At 36.6% G+C, this 15,961-nt stretch overlaps 1 protein-coding gene across 4 annotated transcripts in view; it reads left to right on the top strand.

Moving 5' to 3' along the window:
• Positions 1 to 16: 16 nt before the first annotated feature.
• Positions 17 to 15,961, top strand: part of GSTCD (glutathione S-transferase C-terminal domain containing) — a 140,221-nt gene continuing 124,276 nt past the window's right edge. Inside the window, exons 1-3 of one of the 4 annotated variants that reach the window (XM_047718138.1) lie at positions 17 to 162; positions 9,719 to 10,156; positions 10,965 to 11,432. In XM_047718138.1, the coding sequence (XP_047574094.1) occupies positions 9,740 to 10,156; positions 10,965 to 11,432 (885 nt within the window). In that variant the 5' untranslated portion in view covers positions 17 to 162; positions 9,719 to 9,739. Of the gene's footprint in view, positions 238 to 9,718; positions 10,157 to 10,964; positions 11,433 to 15,961 lie in introns of all 4 variants that reach the window. The other 3 variants (XM_047718141.1, XM_047718139.1, XM_047718140.1) reach the window with 3 other exon arrangements.

Here is a 15,961-nt window from a genome sequence, read left to right on the forward strand (position 1 = left end):
GTGACGTAACCTCCAGTTTCCGGTCCGCCGGATTATGAATGACGGCCGACGCCGCTGTTTCCAAGATACCGTGCCTGTTGTTTCTTTCCCGGCCTTTCTGGCAGCCAGAGGTCGGTGGGCGAAGACTCGCAGAAGCTGCCTCGGAAACCTGGCTCGAGCGGGGTGGGTAGGCGCAGGCGGCTTGTATCGCTGACACGCTCATGCACCCTCCCTGCCTGGCCGCGCCTCTGCGACCAGGTAAAGAGGGCGCTCAGGCTGCCGGCTCCGCAGTCCCCCGACCCCCCTGAGTACTCTTTGCGTCCGGAGGAGACTGGCTGACGCTGCGGGATGGGGAGGAGCGGGGCGGGAAGGGCAAGGGCCTGGAATTAGTGGCCCGACCGTTCTCCGGTTTGGGGGCCCCTCAGTCTCTTCAGACAGTCACAGCTTCTGAGAGAACTGGTGGAGGGCTCCGGGCCCTTTCTCAGGTTTCCCCCGGCCAGTCCCCGTGGCTTCCTCTGCTTATGGGGGAGTGGAGCAGCTTCTCTTTGCAGGAGTCTGTGGGGTCGTTTACCGTTCGCTGCTAAGTGTAGTTTTAAGACCTTTTGGCACGCTTTAACTTTTTTTCTTTGGCACTTAGTTTTTCATTCCATGCTTTCCTGGTTGGAGAAAGCACTTGTATTCACATTAACAGTTGCTCCAAAGGAATTGCTTTGTTTGGGGCCACTCGTTTCTGTTACACTATCGAAGCAGTGTTTCAGGTCGGTTTTAAACTTCTGTGTAGAAAAGTTTGAGTTTAACTTGCGTGAAAATTGCTTTGGCTTCAGAAACATTTACTGACACCCGTACTTCCCGTCCCAGCTCTACCTGCTTTGGGATTAGGTGGCTTGTTTTTTTTCCCCCCTTTATCCTTAAGCCCGAGATCCCATTTCTTGTCCTAAATTCTTGACTATCACGGAAATGCCAGCATTTGATAATATATCTTGTGTTAAATTATTGATTTAATAGAGTACTGCTTTTCCCAAGTTTACAGCAAAAGTATTGGAGAAAATGAAAAAGCTGGCAAGGATTAGTGGTGTGGCAATTGTAAACATGGTCATTTAAATATTGTGAAAATAAATTTTTGTTATAAATACAACTGAATGATTTGTTGTCATATTTAATAAATCAAACTTTAAGCTATGTGAGTTTTTTTTTTTTTTTTTTAACTGCCTGGTGGGGAGTATACACCTAAGCGGATTGCCTTAGGGCATGCATACTTGCTATGTGAAATTATGGTTGAGTTACACTTGAAGACATTATTTTAAGAGGTCTAATTTTATTTTATTTTTTTCAAATTTTTATTTATTTATTTGACAGACAGAGATCACAAGTAGGCAGAGAGGCAGGCAGAGAGAGAGGAGGACCAGGCTCCCCGCTGAGCAGAGAGCCCTATTTGGGGCTCCACTCCAGGACTCTGAGATCATGACCTCAGTGGAAGGCAGAGGCTTAAGCCACTGAGCCACCTAGGTGCCCCGAGGTCTAATTTTAAAAACGAGTCTGTAATGAGATAGTGAGATTTGAGAATTGTTTATATCAGCTTTTCTATTTCATTATTACTATTTTTTTACCTTTATATGTTTGCCTGCTTTAAGCAGAGCTCAAACTTAAACTTACTTAATACTGGGTCCATCAAGTTTAAAAACACCACCACCAACCTGTGTTTATTTTATAGCTTTGGTATCACCTGTGATTTGAAATAAGAATACTGAGTATCCAATTAGCCTTTCTAATAGCAACAATCAAGCAGGCCTTGAAACAACATTCTGTAGGCCAGTCAACTAAAACACCTGTAATATATACAGTTCCTTAATAGAAGTTGTTTTTAATCTTAAAGTATTAAAAGTAGCCCACTGATTTCTGTGAGGATTAGTAATTAGAATACAAGGATTTAAACGATTTAGATCATAACAAGCCTAGGTATTGTTTGCTATGGGAATTCAGTAATTTTATTTCACACTTGCTAACATTTCTAACATGTTAGCATTTTATGCTGTGATCCCTCTTAATTATGAGGTCAGGCTTAGCTGCAAGCATTATGATTCTGTGGTAGCAGATAATTTCCTCATTTACCAGAGAGATGACACACTTCCCTAATGGCTAAAGTTACAGTAAGCTTTTTCGCTTTTAAACCCATTTTTTGCCCAGATAAGAAAACAGCTAATTTTAATTATTGAACTTTGTTCTCTAGGACTTAACTATATGCATCCCCACATTACATAATATGATGGGCACTGAAGCAGCTCAACTTTTTTTCTTTCCTTTTTAACCTTTAATATCTAAGGTAATTAGCTGCTATCTAACTGTAAGGCAAGCTTTTACATGTATAAAATATAGATAGTAAGAAAATAGGGTGAGATTTGCAACCAATTGTGTTATTTAGTGAAATGTATAAAACAATCCAAGTTCCAATATTCATAATGTTGAACATTGGATATGGTAAGGAATTTAAATGAGTTTAAATTTTAATCTTTCAGAAAAAAATGTGATTCATAACCTGTAAACTGTTGAACTATTTATTTTGTACAAAATAAGCAGTTAATATGCAAGTAGACTTAGGATATCACATATTCTATCATTTTGTGACTTCCTGTCACAGTAACAAACCAGTTTTTTTTAGTACTTGGTGGGGGCGAGGAGCTTTTCAATTTGACATGGATCCCTTATCTTTCCTAAAAAGTTCGGAAATATAAAGCATAATTTGTGACTTCCCAGTCGAAGTTTGTTTAATAGTGTTAATAGATAAGGAATTTTGAGATAAATTACAAATGAATAATAATATTTACAGGCTTACTAATGTGATAAGCATTGTTAGGTTCTCACAGCACACTATGGTAAATTTGATTGTCCCCATTTTATAAATGAAGCTAAGGTACAGGAAAGTTCTATACTGCTATTAAATATCAGAACCAGGATTTAAACCTAGTCAGCTCCAGAGTCTAGGCTCTTATCCATTACTTTATTTTTCTTGGTGTATAAATATTCTACTTGCTAGGTAAGTATAAAATCTAGTTAGATTCCTACTTCTCTTGGCTCAGTTTCTGTATGTACAAAAACTATACTTCCTTTACAAGTTAGATAGATTCAAGTTATATTTTTTCCAATTCCACTCACAACGGTGATCCTCTTCGTTTCAATTTATAAGTAGTTGGTTCTTAAAATAGATTGAAGAATAGTGTCAAGAAGAATGAGGCTGATGTACCAAGAATTAAGTTCTCCATAGTATTGTCATTACGATTACTGATATTCATTTATGTACATTCATTCACTTGAACTAAAATTTGAGTCCTCATAAGCACTGGAGATAAAAGGTTGGGTAGTAAGACCTATAAAGAAAAAAAAAAAAAAACAGATAAAAGACTAGGAGGTGATGGAAGTGCTTTTTCCGTTCAGGTTGTCAGGGAAGGCTGCTTTGAGTTATTCAGAGACCTCAATGAAATGAAGGAGCAAGCTAGGTATAAGGAACAGCAAGTAGAAAAAATTCTCAACTGGGAACATTATTGGCTTCTTCCAAGAACAGGGAGAACTAGCTGGAGAGGAATGAGCATAAGGGAGCAGAAGTAGGCTATCAGGTCAGAAAAGGATAGGTAGGGTCATGGCAGCCATAGGCCATAATAGGAAATTTGGATTTTTTTAAAACTGTTTTGGGGAGCCATTGGATGGTTGTGAGCAGGGGGTGTGAACTGACAAATATGTTAAAAGGATCACCCTGATTATTGGAGAGTGGAGGAAAATTGTTAATAGATGTTTGTAGTAGTCTCTATAAACAGAGTTTATATGACTTGGGTTGATAGTGGTAGATGTGCTAAGAAGTTGTATTTAACATATATTTCAAAGGTAGAAAGAGTAGCTTATGAGAGAAAAAAAATGAGTGAGACTTCAGAATTAAGGGCCTGACCCCATTCATGTGGGTGAATGATGTTGTCATTTTATCAATAAGGGGACTACTAAGGGAGGGGGAACAGGTTTAGAAAAATGTCCGAGGGAAGATGTCAAGTAGCATTATAGGAATATGAAGTTCAAGGGAAAGGATGTGATTGAGATAAAAATAGGAGTCCTAGATGATAGTTAAACTTGTAGAATTGGAGATCACCTAGCATAGTACTGTTATTTTGTTAGTTGTGGCCCATTAATGGGTCATGAAATCAATTTAGTAAGTACTAACCAGCATTTATTTATTTATTTTAGATAGATAAAGTGCTTTAGAGCATGCCTATGGTGGGAAGGCCAGCCCCACAGGGGGAGGAGGGAGAGGGAGAGAGGGAATCTCAAGGAGACTCCCCACTGAGTGGGATCCCAAGGCGGGGCTCGATCTCATGGATCTCATGACTCATGAGATCTTGACCTAAGCCAGATTCAAGAATCAGACCCTTAAACCAACTGAGCCACCCAGGCGCCCCCTAACCAGCATTAAAAAAAGGAGAAAGGGAGGAGGAAGGGAAGGAAGAAAAGCACAGAATAAAAATTACCAGCTATATACCATGTAGTAGGATATTTCTTTGTGATTCTTTTGTTTCTGTTTTATTTGTGATCCTTTTTATTCAGTATAATGAATTGCATTATAAAAGTCTTACTGTGTGGCATGATGAAAAAATTGAATACCAGTAATCAAAGGAGTGAGTGTGGTTGAGAACAAGGCAAAGCACTGAGCCACAGATTGCTGAGAGGTCTGTGGAGGATCCAATAAAGGGAATCAGGAAGGATCTACCAAAAACTTTCATTGTCAGATAATTGCTTTCAGAACAGAGGTTTTTATCAAGGATTACTGAGACCAGCACAATTGCTTAGAATAATGTAATTTCTGATGTTTCACTTTTGTGAAATTGTTGCTGTAATAAAATTGCAATATGCTTCACTTTCTGGAATTTTAAGTTTATAAAGTAGTGGTATTTATATTAGAAAAATAGCTATTCCTAAATGCTTCCAGATAAGATCCCTTTACAGTTTCTATTAATGCTTTTGTGTTGATGGACAGTCTTTATCCGTGTAACGGAATTAAAATGTACTTGTAAGGATTGTGAGGATTAGAAGTAATGTATAAAAGTTGTGTGTGCTTTGCACATAGTTGGTGGATAATAAAGTGAATGTGATATTATTAGAATTGTAGTCTTTGTTCATTTAACATTTACTAAGCTCCTGTTAAATCCCAGGCACAGTGATAATTTCTTATTTGATAAAAAATATTTTGTTGCGGTGGTGCACTTTTTGGTGTTTACTAGTTAATATATAACTTAGCTATTTGCCTATTATGTAATATTTAGTTGCCCTAGATCCAGACTTGAATTTTGAGCACAAAATTGTCAAAAGTTTTTTCAGCTTCTAAACAAATATGCTTCTTTTTCTTTTTCTTTCTTTCTTTCTTTCCTTTTTTTTTTTTTAAAGATTCATTTATTTAAGGGAGAGCGAGTGAATGCATGCATATGAATGGGAAAAGGGCAGAGGGAGATGGAGAGAAACTGAAGCAGATTCCTCACTGAGTGTGGAACAGACACAAAGCTAGATTTCACAACCCTGAGATCTTGACCTGAGCTGAAACCAAGTGTTGGTTGCTTAGGCGACTGTGCCACCCAGTCGCCCCCAAGGATGCTTATTTTCAGTATCTTTATTATGTTTTTTCTTTGTCTCTCTTTCTATATACATATGCATGAAGTGAAGTAGTAAAATGGGTTTCGATTTTAAAAACCCTATGAAACTCACTCTTTTATCTGTGAAATATTTCAATTTATCAATACCAGGAAATATTAATTAGGATAAGAATACAAAAATAAAAGGTGTAAATGCCTAAAATGTTAAGCCCATGACTGCTTCAGTTATATTTAAAAATACCTTAGAAAGGGCACCTGCATGACTCATTTGGTTAAGTGTCCAATTTTTTAGCTCAGATCTTGATCTCAGGGTCATGAGTTCTAGCCCAGTGTGGAGCCTACATAAAATACATATATATGTCTTTGAAGATTCACAAGTAATGAAACCAGTTTTGAATATTTTCTTTCTTATCTCTATACTCCCTCTGCAACATTTCCAAACAAACTGGTGTGTCCAGGGAAGAGATGTATATTCCATCAGCTCTGTTCAGCTCCTACATTTGTAGTTTATATGCTGCTTTCTCGCTCTATTTCAGGAGTAGTTGCAGTGTGGCACCTGTCAAAGCTGAGCAGATGACCCTACTTCTGTGTGTGGCAGGAATGTAATATGCAGTAACAGGAGGTGCCCCAGAAACCCTGGAGACCCAGGATATGATATCAGTACCTACCTTTGTAAAGTTCATGACAGAAGAATAATGATGTAAGGACTCTAGGTAGAAATGGAGGATAAAAAAAGAAGAGGGGTTTCTTTTGCCTATGATGTTTGCAAACTTAAAGCAAAAACTATGTTCTACTCTCTTGAAAAATTACATAGTACAAGTCAAAAACATATTTCAGATTTGTACAGGTTTGCTAATATTCAATATTTATTTTAGAAATTACATTAGTATTTAATGGGAAGAAATGGCCCAGGGAGAGTCATTTTTTTTAACTCCAAGATCATTAAGTAACATTTTTAATCTCCCAGGGGAAAAAACAACAACAACAACAACAACAACAACAACAAATACCAACATCTATATTGGAAAAATAAATTATGTTAAGAATCAACAGTACTTTGCATTTTCTCTCCGGCATCTCATTAATTTTTAGGTATCTCCATGGGCAGGTTATTGCTATTCTATTTTGTTGACATTTAGCATTTATTAAGTACGCATAGTGACAAAAGTTTATAGAATACGTAAAAGTCTATTCTCAAGGTTCTTATATGCCTTGAAAAGTGGCAAATACACATATACTCTAATTTTTATAATATGTCTGTGCATCCTAAATCATAAGCTGTAAAATAGAATGGCATTATTTTCATTTTTGTTTTTGTTTTTGTTTTGTTTTTTTAAAGAATTAGCAGGATTAGTCTCATAATCACTATTTCCTAGACTGCTGGGCAAATGAGGAAATCAGTCATGTTTTTCTTTCAAATCTGCTTCTTGAAGGATTTAGGGATCTTCTGTATCATATCCCACTATCAGCAGAAGGAGTTAAGAAGATCAGTAAATTATCAGCAATAGATTTACAGGAGCAAACTCCTCAAAGAAATTATTAATTTCCTGGAAAAAAATTTTTTTTTTTGCCTGTGAGCTTTAATAAGCACCATTTAATATTTTGTTTTAAAGTAAACTATAGGGGCAAAAAAAATAAAAATTAAAAAGAAGATAAACTAGGAAGAAAATGGTTTTCATGGGTTAAAAAGTTGTTGCTTTTAAATCACATGAAATAATTTTTCTCTAGATAACCTTTTAAAGAAGTAATAAACCATGCAGCTCTGTTATGTTTTAATAAAAGAAATATAAAACAGTAGTGATTACTTGCATTATCAAGAAGTTCATATTTTACTAACTATATCCTTTTATGATGAATTACTAGCTTTTTAACAAAAAAGCTGAGGACCAAGTCATTCTTAACTGACTTTTGCTTTTGATTAAAAAAAAAAAAACTGAGGAATTTAGAATATAAAGGAAATTTAATATGTTGATGGTTTCCTAAATTTCAGAGTACACTAATATTTCAAATACACTTAAAAGAAAGTTGCAGGTATACTTTTTTAATCTTCCTAGCACAGGTTTCCATGGTGAATGCTTTTAAAGAGTGCCATCTAGTGTTAACTTTGGAATTGCGATTCATGGATTAGAATATGGGGAATTTTAGACCCAGGATATGTAGAAATCAAACAGCTATAATAGTTAACAAAATTCTTAAGGAATAGGAGTTGAAAACACCCATCAGTTTCACCTCAAGATTGTATATGTTTGCATCTTTAAAATAACTTGTGCGTATTCATGCATTCATTCAACAAATAATTCTTAATTATATATATATATGTCTCAGGCCATGTTTATATACATGTTATATATATATTATATATATATATATATAATATATATATATATATCGGGCTATGTTTTAGGCATTGTAGTAAACTATTCTCATAGAACATTCTATTTGTGTGTTACCACAATGGTAAGTGCGAAGAAAAGCCTAGAATAGTGTTTTCAGGGTGGGTAGAGGTGGGGTTTTCAATTTAAATACAGTAGCCCAGGATCATCTCAGCAAGAAGTTGTTATTTAAATAAATACCTGAAAGAGGTGAGGGTGTGTTCCAGGCACTGGAAACAACTGCAAAAGCTCTGTGGTTGGAATGTACCAAGTATTTTATTTTAATTTTTTTTAAGGATTTTATTTATTTGACAGAGAGAGACACATTGAGAGAGGGAACACAAGCAGGGGGAGTGGGATAGGGAGAGGCAGGCTTCCCGCTGAACAGGGAGCCCGTTGTGGGACTGGATCCCAGGACGCTGAGATCATGACCTGAGCTGAAGACCGACGCTTAACAACTGAGCCACCCAGGTGCCCCTGTACCTAGTATTTTAGAGGAATAGCAAGCCTCTTTGGCTGGAGCTGTGAGTGATGAGACCAAGGAGATCTTTAGGCCACTGTAGGAGTTTTGTCTTTTCTCTGAATAGAAGGGGAAGATATTTGAGTAGTGACATGATCTTACTCCGTTTTTAACAGGATCACTTTGAATACTATGTTGAGAATAGACCAGAGTGGGAGATAGGACAGCAAGCAGAAGATAATTGCTGTAATTCAGAGATAGGCAATGGCAGCTTAGATCACAGTGGGAGCAATGAAGATGGTGTGAAATAAGCATTTTGGATATATATTGAAGAGACAAAATAAGTTTTTAATGGATTGGTTATGGAGATGTGAAAGGAAAGAGTAACTAAGAATAACTTGAGATTTTTGGCCTGAGCAGCTAGAAGACGAGGCTCCGTTCACTGAGGTGGGGAGGATACATGAGGAGGCAGGTTTGGAGTGTGGGGGTGAGTGATTCTGGATATGTTAACTTGGAGAGATCTCGGTTAAGTTATGGGGAACTTCAGATATTTTTCTGTTGTGATTTAGCATGCAATAGCTCATCATATCAAAACCCACTCACCTTAGGAGAATTCATTTCTCACGAGGGAATGAATATATCCTCTCCCCACGGTTATTGTGTTATAGAGTCATAAAAGAGAAGCAGTGTGGGAGGACCAGCATGGCCAAAGCTTCTCCAGACAACTCCTAGTATTTTTGGTTATTTATTTCCCATTTTATTCATCTCTTGTTCTTACCTGTAGCAAGACCTCAAAGTACTTGACTGAGAGGGTTCTATTGCTAAGCATCTAAAGTATGCTTATTTTATTTATTTTTTTTAAAGATTTTATTTATTTATTTGACAGACAAAGATCAAAAGTAGGCAGAGAGGCAGGCAGAGAGCGGGGGTGGTGGGGAAGCAGGCTCCTTGCCAACCAGGGAGACCAATGCGGGGCTCAATCCCAGGACCCTGAGATCATGACCCGAGCTGAAGGCAGAGGCTTTAACCACTGAGTCACCCAGGTGCCCCGAAGTATGCTTATTTTAAAGGAGCTGGGTAAAAATCACCCCAAGACTAGTTAATTGCACCAGGTGGAAATCTTTCTTTTGGAAGCTATTTATTCAGTCCAGGAACAAATTCTTGCAGAATCATATCTATCACAAATCTTCACTGATTTCTAGAAAAAGTTTTTGAATATTCATCTTTCATTTCAGCTTCTAAGTTACTATATTCTAAGTCTATAACCACTTCAATTTATGCTGCAGGTAACCCAATGAAAGAAGAAAATGAAAGGCATTAAGAAAAGTCTTACAGAAGAATACCTATACTTGGACTTTTCTCACCAAATAGAAGGATGCATTTGTCCTCTTCATACATCTGTAACTTTGTTTCTATTATCATACTGTGACTGCAAAATCTTTAAAGTTTGCTTAGTCTCCACTGGAGAAAGTACAGATATTTCATTAAAAAATGTAGTGCTCCAGGATGTTGAAGTACAAATTATTTCAAGGCAAGAGCTTCCTCCAATAGTCCAGAATTGCTGTTTACCTGCAATAGTAGAAAAACCAGAAAATTTCTGTAGAGCAGGACTTGCTGTTGTACTGAGACACATAATCCAGAGATCATACGAAGCTGACCCCTCCAAGAAGGAAATTTTGGAACTTTTGGGTTTTAAGAAGACTTGCTTGAAAGCCTGTGCTGAAGTAAGTATGATGGCTCTTCTCTTACTTAAAGCCATAAAGGGATAACACATTTATTTGAACATCTATTTTAACCTTCTGTGGGAGAGGAATTAAATCCTGCTTACTTAAAAAATCTCTAGTAAGCAATGAAATAAAGTAGTCCCTCATGTATGCCAGTACTTCAGGTATAGCGTCGAAAAATAAGAATTCAAGATTTATTTTGTGAGGTTTGGAGACACTATTTTTAGAGAATGACTTCTTCTTTTTTTTATCTTTTGTTTTAATTGAGAACTTTTTTTAAAAGATTTTAATTATTTGTAAGAGAGGGAGAGAGAACAAGCAGGGGGAGCTGCAGGGAGAGGGAGAAGCAGGCTCCCCGCTGAGCAAGGAGCCTAAATGTGGGGCTTGATCCCAGGACCCTGAGATCATGACCTGAGGTGAAGGCAGACCATTAACCCACTGAGCCACCCAGGCATCCCTTAAGTGAGGACTTTAAAAGGAGATTTTACACATGAATAGGAGCTCAAGTAGCAGTGCTTTGAAACCGTATATTTTTAGGGGTGCCTGTACTTCAAAGGCTTTGGGAAGGAAGGATTTATTCAGTAAGAGGATACAAGAGGATAGCATGTATTCCAGGTATAGGATTGCTAAACCGTTGTTTAGTGTTATGTTTAAAGCACTGTAATATGTCCCTTGATAGAGCATAAAAACCTAGCCCCGGCATGGCGTGGCTTCAGTCGTCAAAACCAGTCTTATTTCCCGGTAGAAAGTTTTCTTCAAGCTATGTTGAAAGTAAAGACTCAATTTCTTCTGTTATTTTGTTTTTCAGGTTAGTCAGTGGACCAGGCTATGCGAACTCACCATCCCTTTAGCTATTGAGAATTTTCTTAGAGAATCTTCTGACCAGCACCCATCTATCCCTGCAGAAATACTACAGTTAGAGAAGAAGCTTAGCGAGCCTGTTAGAGTGCATAATGATGACAAACTCCGTAGGCAGAAGCTGAAGCAACAGAAGGCTGCTGGGGTCGGGCCTTCCCTTGCTAAGGAAAAAGGATTGGGCAAGGTGCATAGACAAGAAACATCTCAAGATTTGGACTCTACATCTGAGAACCTGGAACTGAAAGTTGCATTCTCAAAGCTCACAGTACAGGAAGAACCAGCTGCCACCAACAGGGAGCCTCCTCACATCAGAAAAGCAAAAGCCTCTGACCTCCCACCTCTGGAGCATGTGTTTGCGGAGGGCCTCTACTTCACTTTGGCAGATATCGTACTCTTGCCTTGTATCCATCATTTTTTGGTAAGGTTTATCAGGAACAGATACGTTACTAGAAGTTTCAGTCTGTGAAATTGCCTACGTTTGCATCCCTATTCCACTTCTTACTATCATTATGCTCCTGGGCAAGTAATGATTTCCTATCTTGATTTTCCTATCTGTAAAAAAGAGATCATAGTATCTATCCCATTGGATCACTGTGATGAAGAAATGACATTTTGTGTGAAGTATGAACAGTGTTTGGCAGTAAGTTCTTAATCTTAGTCATTATTATAACTTTTAATTTTGAAATGCTAAAATTTTGGCAGTTATGATTATTAATTTCAAATTACTCTTGCAATTACCTTCAAGTATTAGAGGCTCTAGTATTAAAACACTAAAAAATTCTTGCCAGCTGTATTTTATAATTAAGTAGACACTTAAAATACTAATTACATTATGTTAGGTATTATTAAATCAGAAATATTTTATCATCATGTCTGTGCATCTCTGTTCCTTATAAGATTACATTCTGTAGCTGGCTATGCTAGTCAGTGTTGTGGGAGAATATAAATGGAACGTTTTCTTTCTTCCTGTGAGTGTGTGTTTGTATGTGTGTGTATTTTTCCTCTCTGTGGAGGAAAAAAGAACAAGATAAAAATAATACTAGAGTGAATGTGGGAAGCTATAGCTCTCTGCAGCTTTCCAGTTGGTTTTCAAGAGCTCCATTTTTCTTGCTTTGAAGCGTTTCACCCTTTCTCCTAAAAAGGCATCAGATATCAGATTTCATTCTCATGTATCACTAACACTTCAGGTATCTCTACTGACAAAATGAAAAATGATTTCTAATGAAAATCTACTTGGAAGCTGGTGGCTCACTAATAAGTTAGGTGGTATTAATCAATTGGCATTTTCTTAAAGAGGATTTCTTTTTTTTTTTCCAAAATAGAGACAAAATAAGATTAGGAACTAAAATAACTTCAGAATTAAAGGATGTGAAAAAGATTTGGGAATTGTTTAGATGTTGATTAGTATTTTATTTTATTATTTTTTTTAAAGATTTTATTTATTTATTTGACAGAGAGAGATCACAAGTAGACGGAGAGGCAGGCAGAGAGAGAGAGAGGGAAGCAGGAACCCTGCTGAGCAGAGAGCCCGATGCGGGACTCGATCCCAGGACCCTGAGATCATGACCTGAGCCGAAGGCAGTGGCTTAATCCACTGAGCCACCCAGGTGCCCTTGATTAGTATTTTAAATGTTGTATGTAGAGAACCCACAGAGCTGGATGGGGAGAAGACATCAACTTTTTTTTTTTTTTCCTAGTCCAGTGATTCTAAATTCTCTTACTCCTGACTTTCCCCTTTATTACCAACTTCAGTCATTACAGCAGTTATTTGATACGTATTATGAAATTCTGTTGAGTTCATGGCTTCTGGTCTTCTTGGATAACTGTGTTTGTTTTTAATTTTGTAATAATTGAATCAAAGTGGCACATCCACTAATTGATTCATTTGAGAAAGTTGTTGAAAGTCTACTGTATATAGCAGGTACTCTTGTAGGCACTGGAAATAGAGTGATTAACAAAACAAATAAGGTCCCAACCCTCATGGAGTTAATATTCTAGTGGGGGGGGGATAGAAATGAACAAGTAAATAATATATATTTACATAATAGCAAGTGGTGCAAAGAAAGTAAAACTGTTAGAGAAGATGAGTATCTCCTTGCAAAAGCAACAAAACAAATATAAAATTGGATTTACCAATGTAAATTCAATGGGTTTTGTCAGGCACCTTCCAAAACAAAGTGCTGGGCTATTTGTTTAACTTCACATGAATCTATGTAGTTGATTTTAGATGATTATCCAAACATCCATTTCCAGGTAGTTTGCATTTGATTTTAGCTTAATTTAAATAGTATTCACCTAATTAGGATCACTTGAGGCTGAAGTATTTTTAATTGGGAGGGATTTTTTTTTTCTCTTCAATCAGGTGGGGCATCTACTAACTGCTACTACATAAATTTACCTAATACTCACTGAAAAACCTTGTTCTTAGTTTAAAATAGGGGAAAACTTGTATACTCAGCCTTTATCATTACATGTATTCTATGATTATTTTTTCCTCTTTGACATTTATGGTAAACTAATTCTCACAGTATTTTCCTTTGTTTGTATTTTTCTTGGATCTGCATATTTTCTTTCAGGAATTAATCTTTCTTTGCCAAAGTAAGATATTGTTGATATTGTTTCTGTTATGTTTATTTTGCTCCTTTAAGTCATCTTGGTTATGAAGCCATTGTTTGAGTTCAGGTAGTGGCTATGATGCAGAGCATTTATGCTTGCATTAATTAACACATATTGAGGTGATGGAGTGGTGATCCAAATGGTCACACTTAGGATCAAGTTCATGATCAGGAAGGAAATTCAGGTTCCTACTAGGTTGGGATCAGAAACATAGAGCCAAACCTAGAGCAAGGATATTTGGCTACAGGAATAAGGCCAACAATATAAAAGGACAGTCAATTTTGCAAAGTCAAGGTTTGGAATACCAGAAGTCAAAATTAGAAGAGTTAGAGAAAATATACAGTTGTGCTAAACAGAAGAAAGCCAAAGATATAAAAGCAATAGTAGATAGAATAGCCAAGTTACTGTGTCTAAACTTGCTTCATGCTTTTCTTCCTTTTTAGTGGTTAACCCAATAGCACCCATGGAAGGCGTCTGATAAAACCCACTCTGGGAAGTTTCAGGAACAGACTTTAAAAAGAATAGATTAAAACGCACAACTCTTTATGATTTCCATTTTTTAAGTCATTTGCAAGCATCTTCTAGTAGTTACTATAGCAAGCATATGGGAGAAACAGCAATGAATAGCTGTACTCAGGCACAATCCTGACGTTCCCTGATACCAGAAAATTGTATAGTTATTTTTAAGTTGCTACTAGTAAGCAAGTATACTTTGATAAGACTATTTAAAAAATTATTCTACTCCCTTAAGACAAAATTTGCCATTTTATAAAATATTTTTGTAATTTGAACTCAGGATTTAACTTTTTACATGTTAACTTCTAATGCTTCGAATTGCGTTTTTAAAAAGTATGACACATTTATTGCTTAAGTAAAGTTATTGTAGAAATTGATTTTTAAGCAAAAGTACCTATGTTAAATGTCTCTTTCACTTTCCCTGTTGTCGTAAAATTAGGAATAAAATGGGAATCTCACTATTGCCTGGCACAAACTATGGATGCCACTTACTTAGTCATTAATTTGTATATTCCATATCCTCTCCTATGCATTAGGTCCTCAAGAGTTTTCAGTTTTAACCAGCCAGTTCTAATCTATAAGTAAAAAATGAAAAATTGGGATTATATTTCCATCCAGTTGACTGCTTACACTGCTCACCTTAACATCTGTTACTTATGACCTATTTTCAAAAGAGTAAACATGACTAAGGAAGTGACATAAAGTAAATACAAAACATTTTATATAATAAATGATTAGAAGGTGATGCAGAGGAGGAGATATTTTGGATAAATGTAACATCTTGCTTCTCTCCAGGCAAGTTTTGCTGACCCTTATTCCATTAACTACAAAACCATTAGGGTTTCATTTTATGCTCTTGGTAGCAGCAGTTTTTTATCATTGTTTAAGAATAAATAATCTTATATTCTTGTCTATAAGTAACTGTGATATTTATAATGATTTTGATCTTATCAGGCAGGTAACTTTTTAAAAAATCATTTCTTAGGAGCAAATATAATTTGCATCTCACCCATTTTTCATTAGCCACTTCCTTAAATTTATCTTCTTGAGTTTAATGAATGTGGTTCAGTACCTCCTGAGCTGTCTAGATATTAGCGGAGCAGCCTGGCATGTTGATTAAATGGGATGACCTGTCATGCGGTGTAAACTCCCTGATTTCTCTTAAACATGAATTATTGTTACTCAATCAGAACTTGTTTTCCAGTAGAAGGAAAGATGCCATATGCATTTAACAAATAAGACTAAAGCACTACCAAGAGGAGGACAAGAAAGGTGAAGAAATTAGAATATTTCTTATTTGATTAATTTATCATGACTTAAGCTCAGTTCCCTTATCACATAAGCTATTTCCAGGCAATTAAGAATTTTGGCAAGGGGATGCCTGGGTGGCCCAGTCCTTTAAGCATCAGACTTGTGATTTCAGCTCAGGTCACAATGTCAGGGTCATAAGATCAAGCCCTGCCTTGGGTTCATGCTGGGCACGGAGACTGCTTAAGATTCTCTCTCTGTCTCAGTAAAGAAGGAAGGAGGGGAGGGGGGGAGGATGAACTAATGAATTTTGGTGAGAATTATAAACTGATTCCCAGAGTACCATATAGACAGTATATTTCAAACTCTTTTACTTTAACTCACAGTAAATAATGCATCTTACAGGTGATTGAGCATACTTACACAAATATCTTGTATACATTAAACGTATTATAAAGCAACCCACCTTACTACATGCTGCATACTCTGATATTTTTCCATTTTATGCCATTTTTGAAACTATGTTAATTTCACAACTTTCTCACAGTTCATAAACCGTTGTTTGAA

The sequence above is a fragment of the Lutra lutra genome, chromosome 2 (assembly GCF_902655055.1).
Source record: "Lutra lutra chromosome 2, mLutLut1.2, whole genome shotgun sequence".
NCBI lineage: Eukaryota > Metazoa > Chordata > Mammalia > Carnivora > Mustelidae > Lutra > Lutra lutra.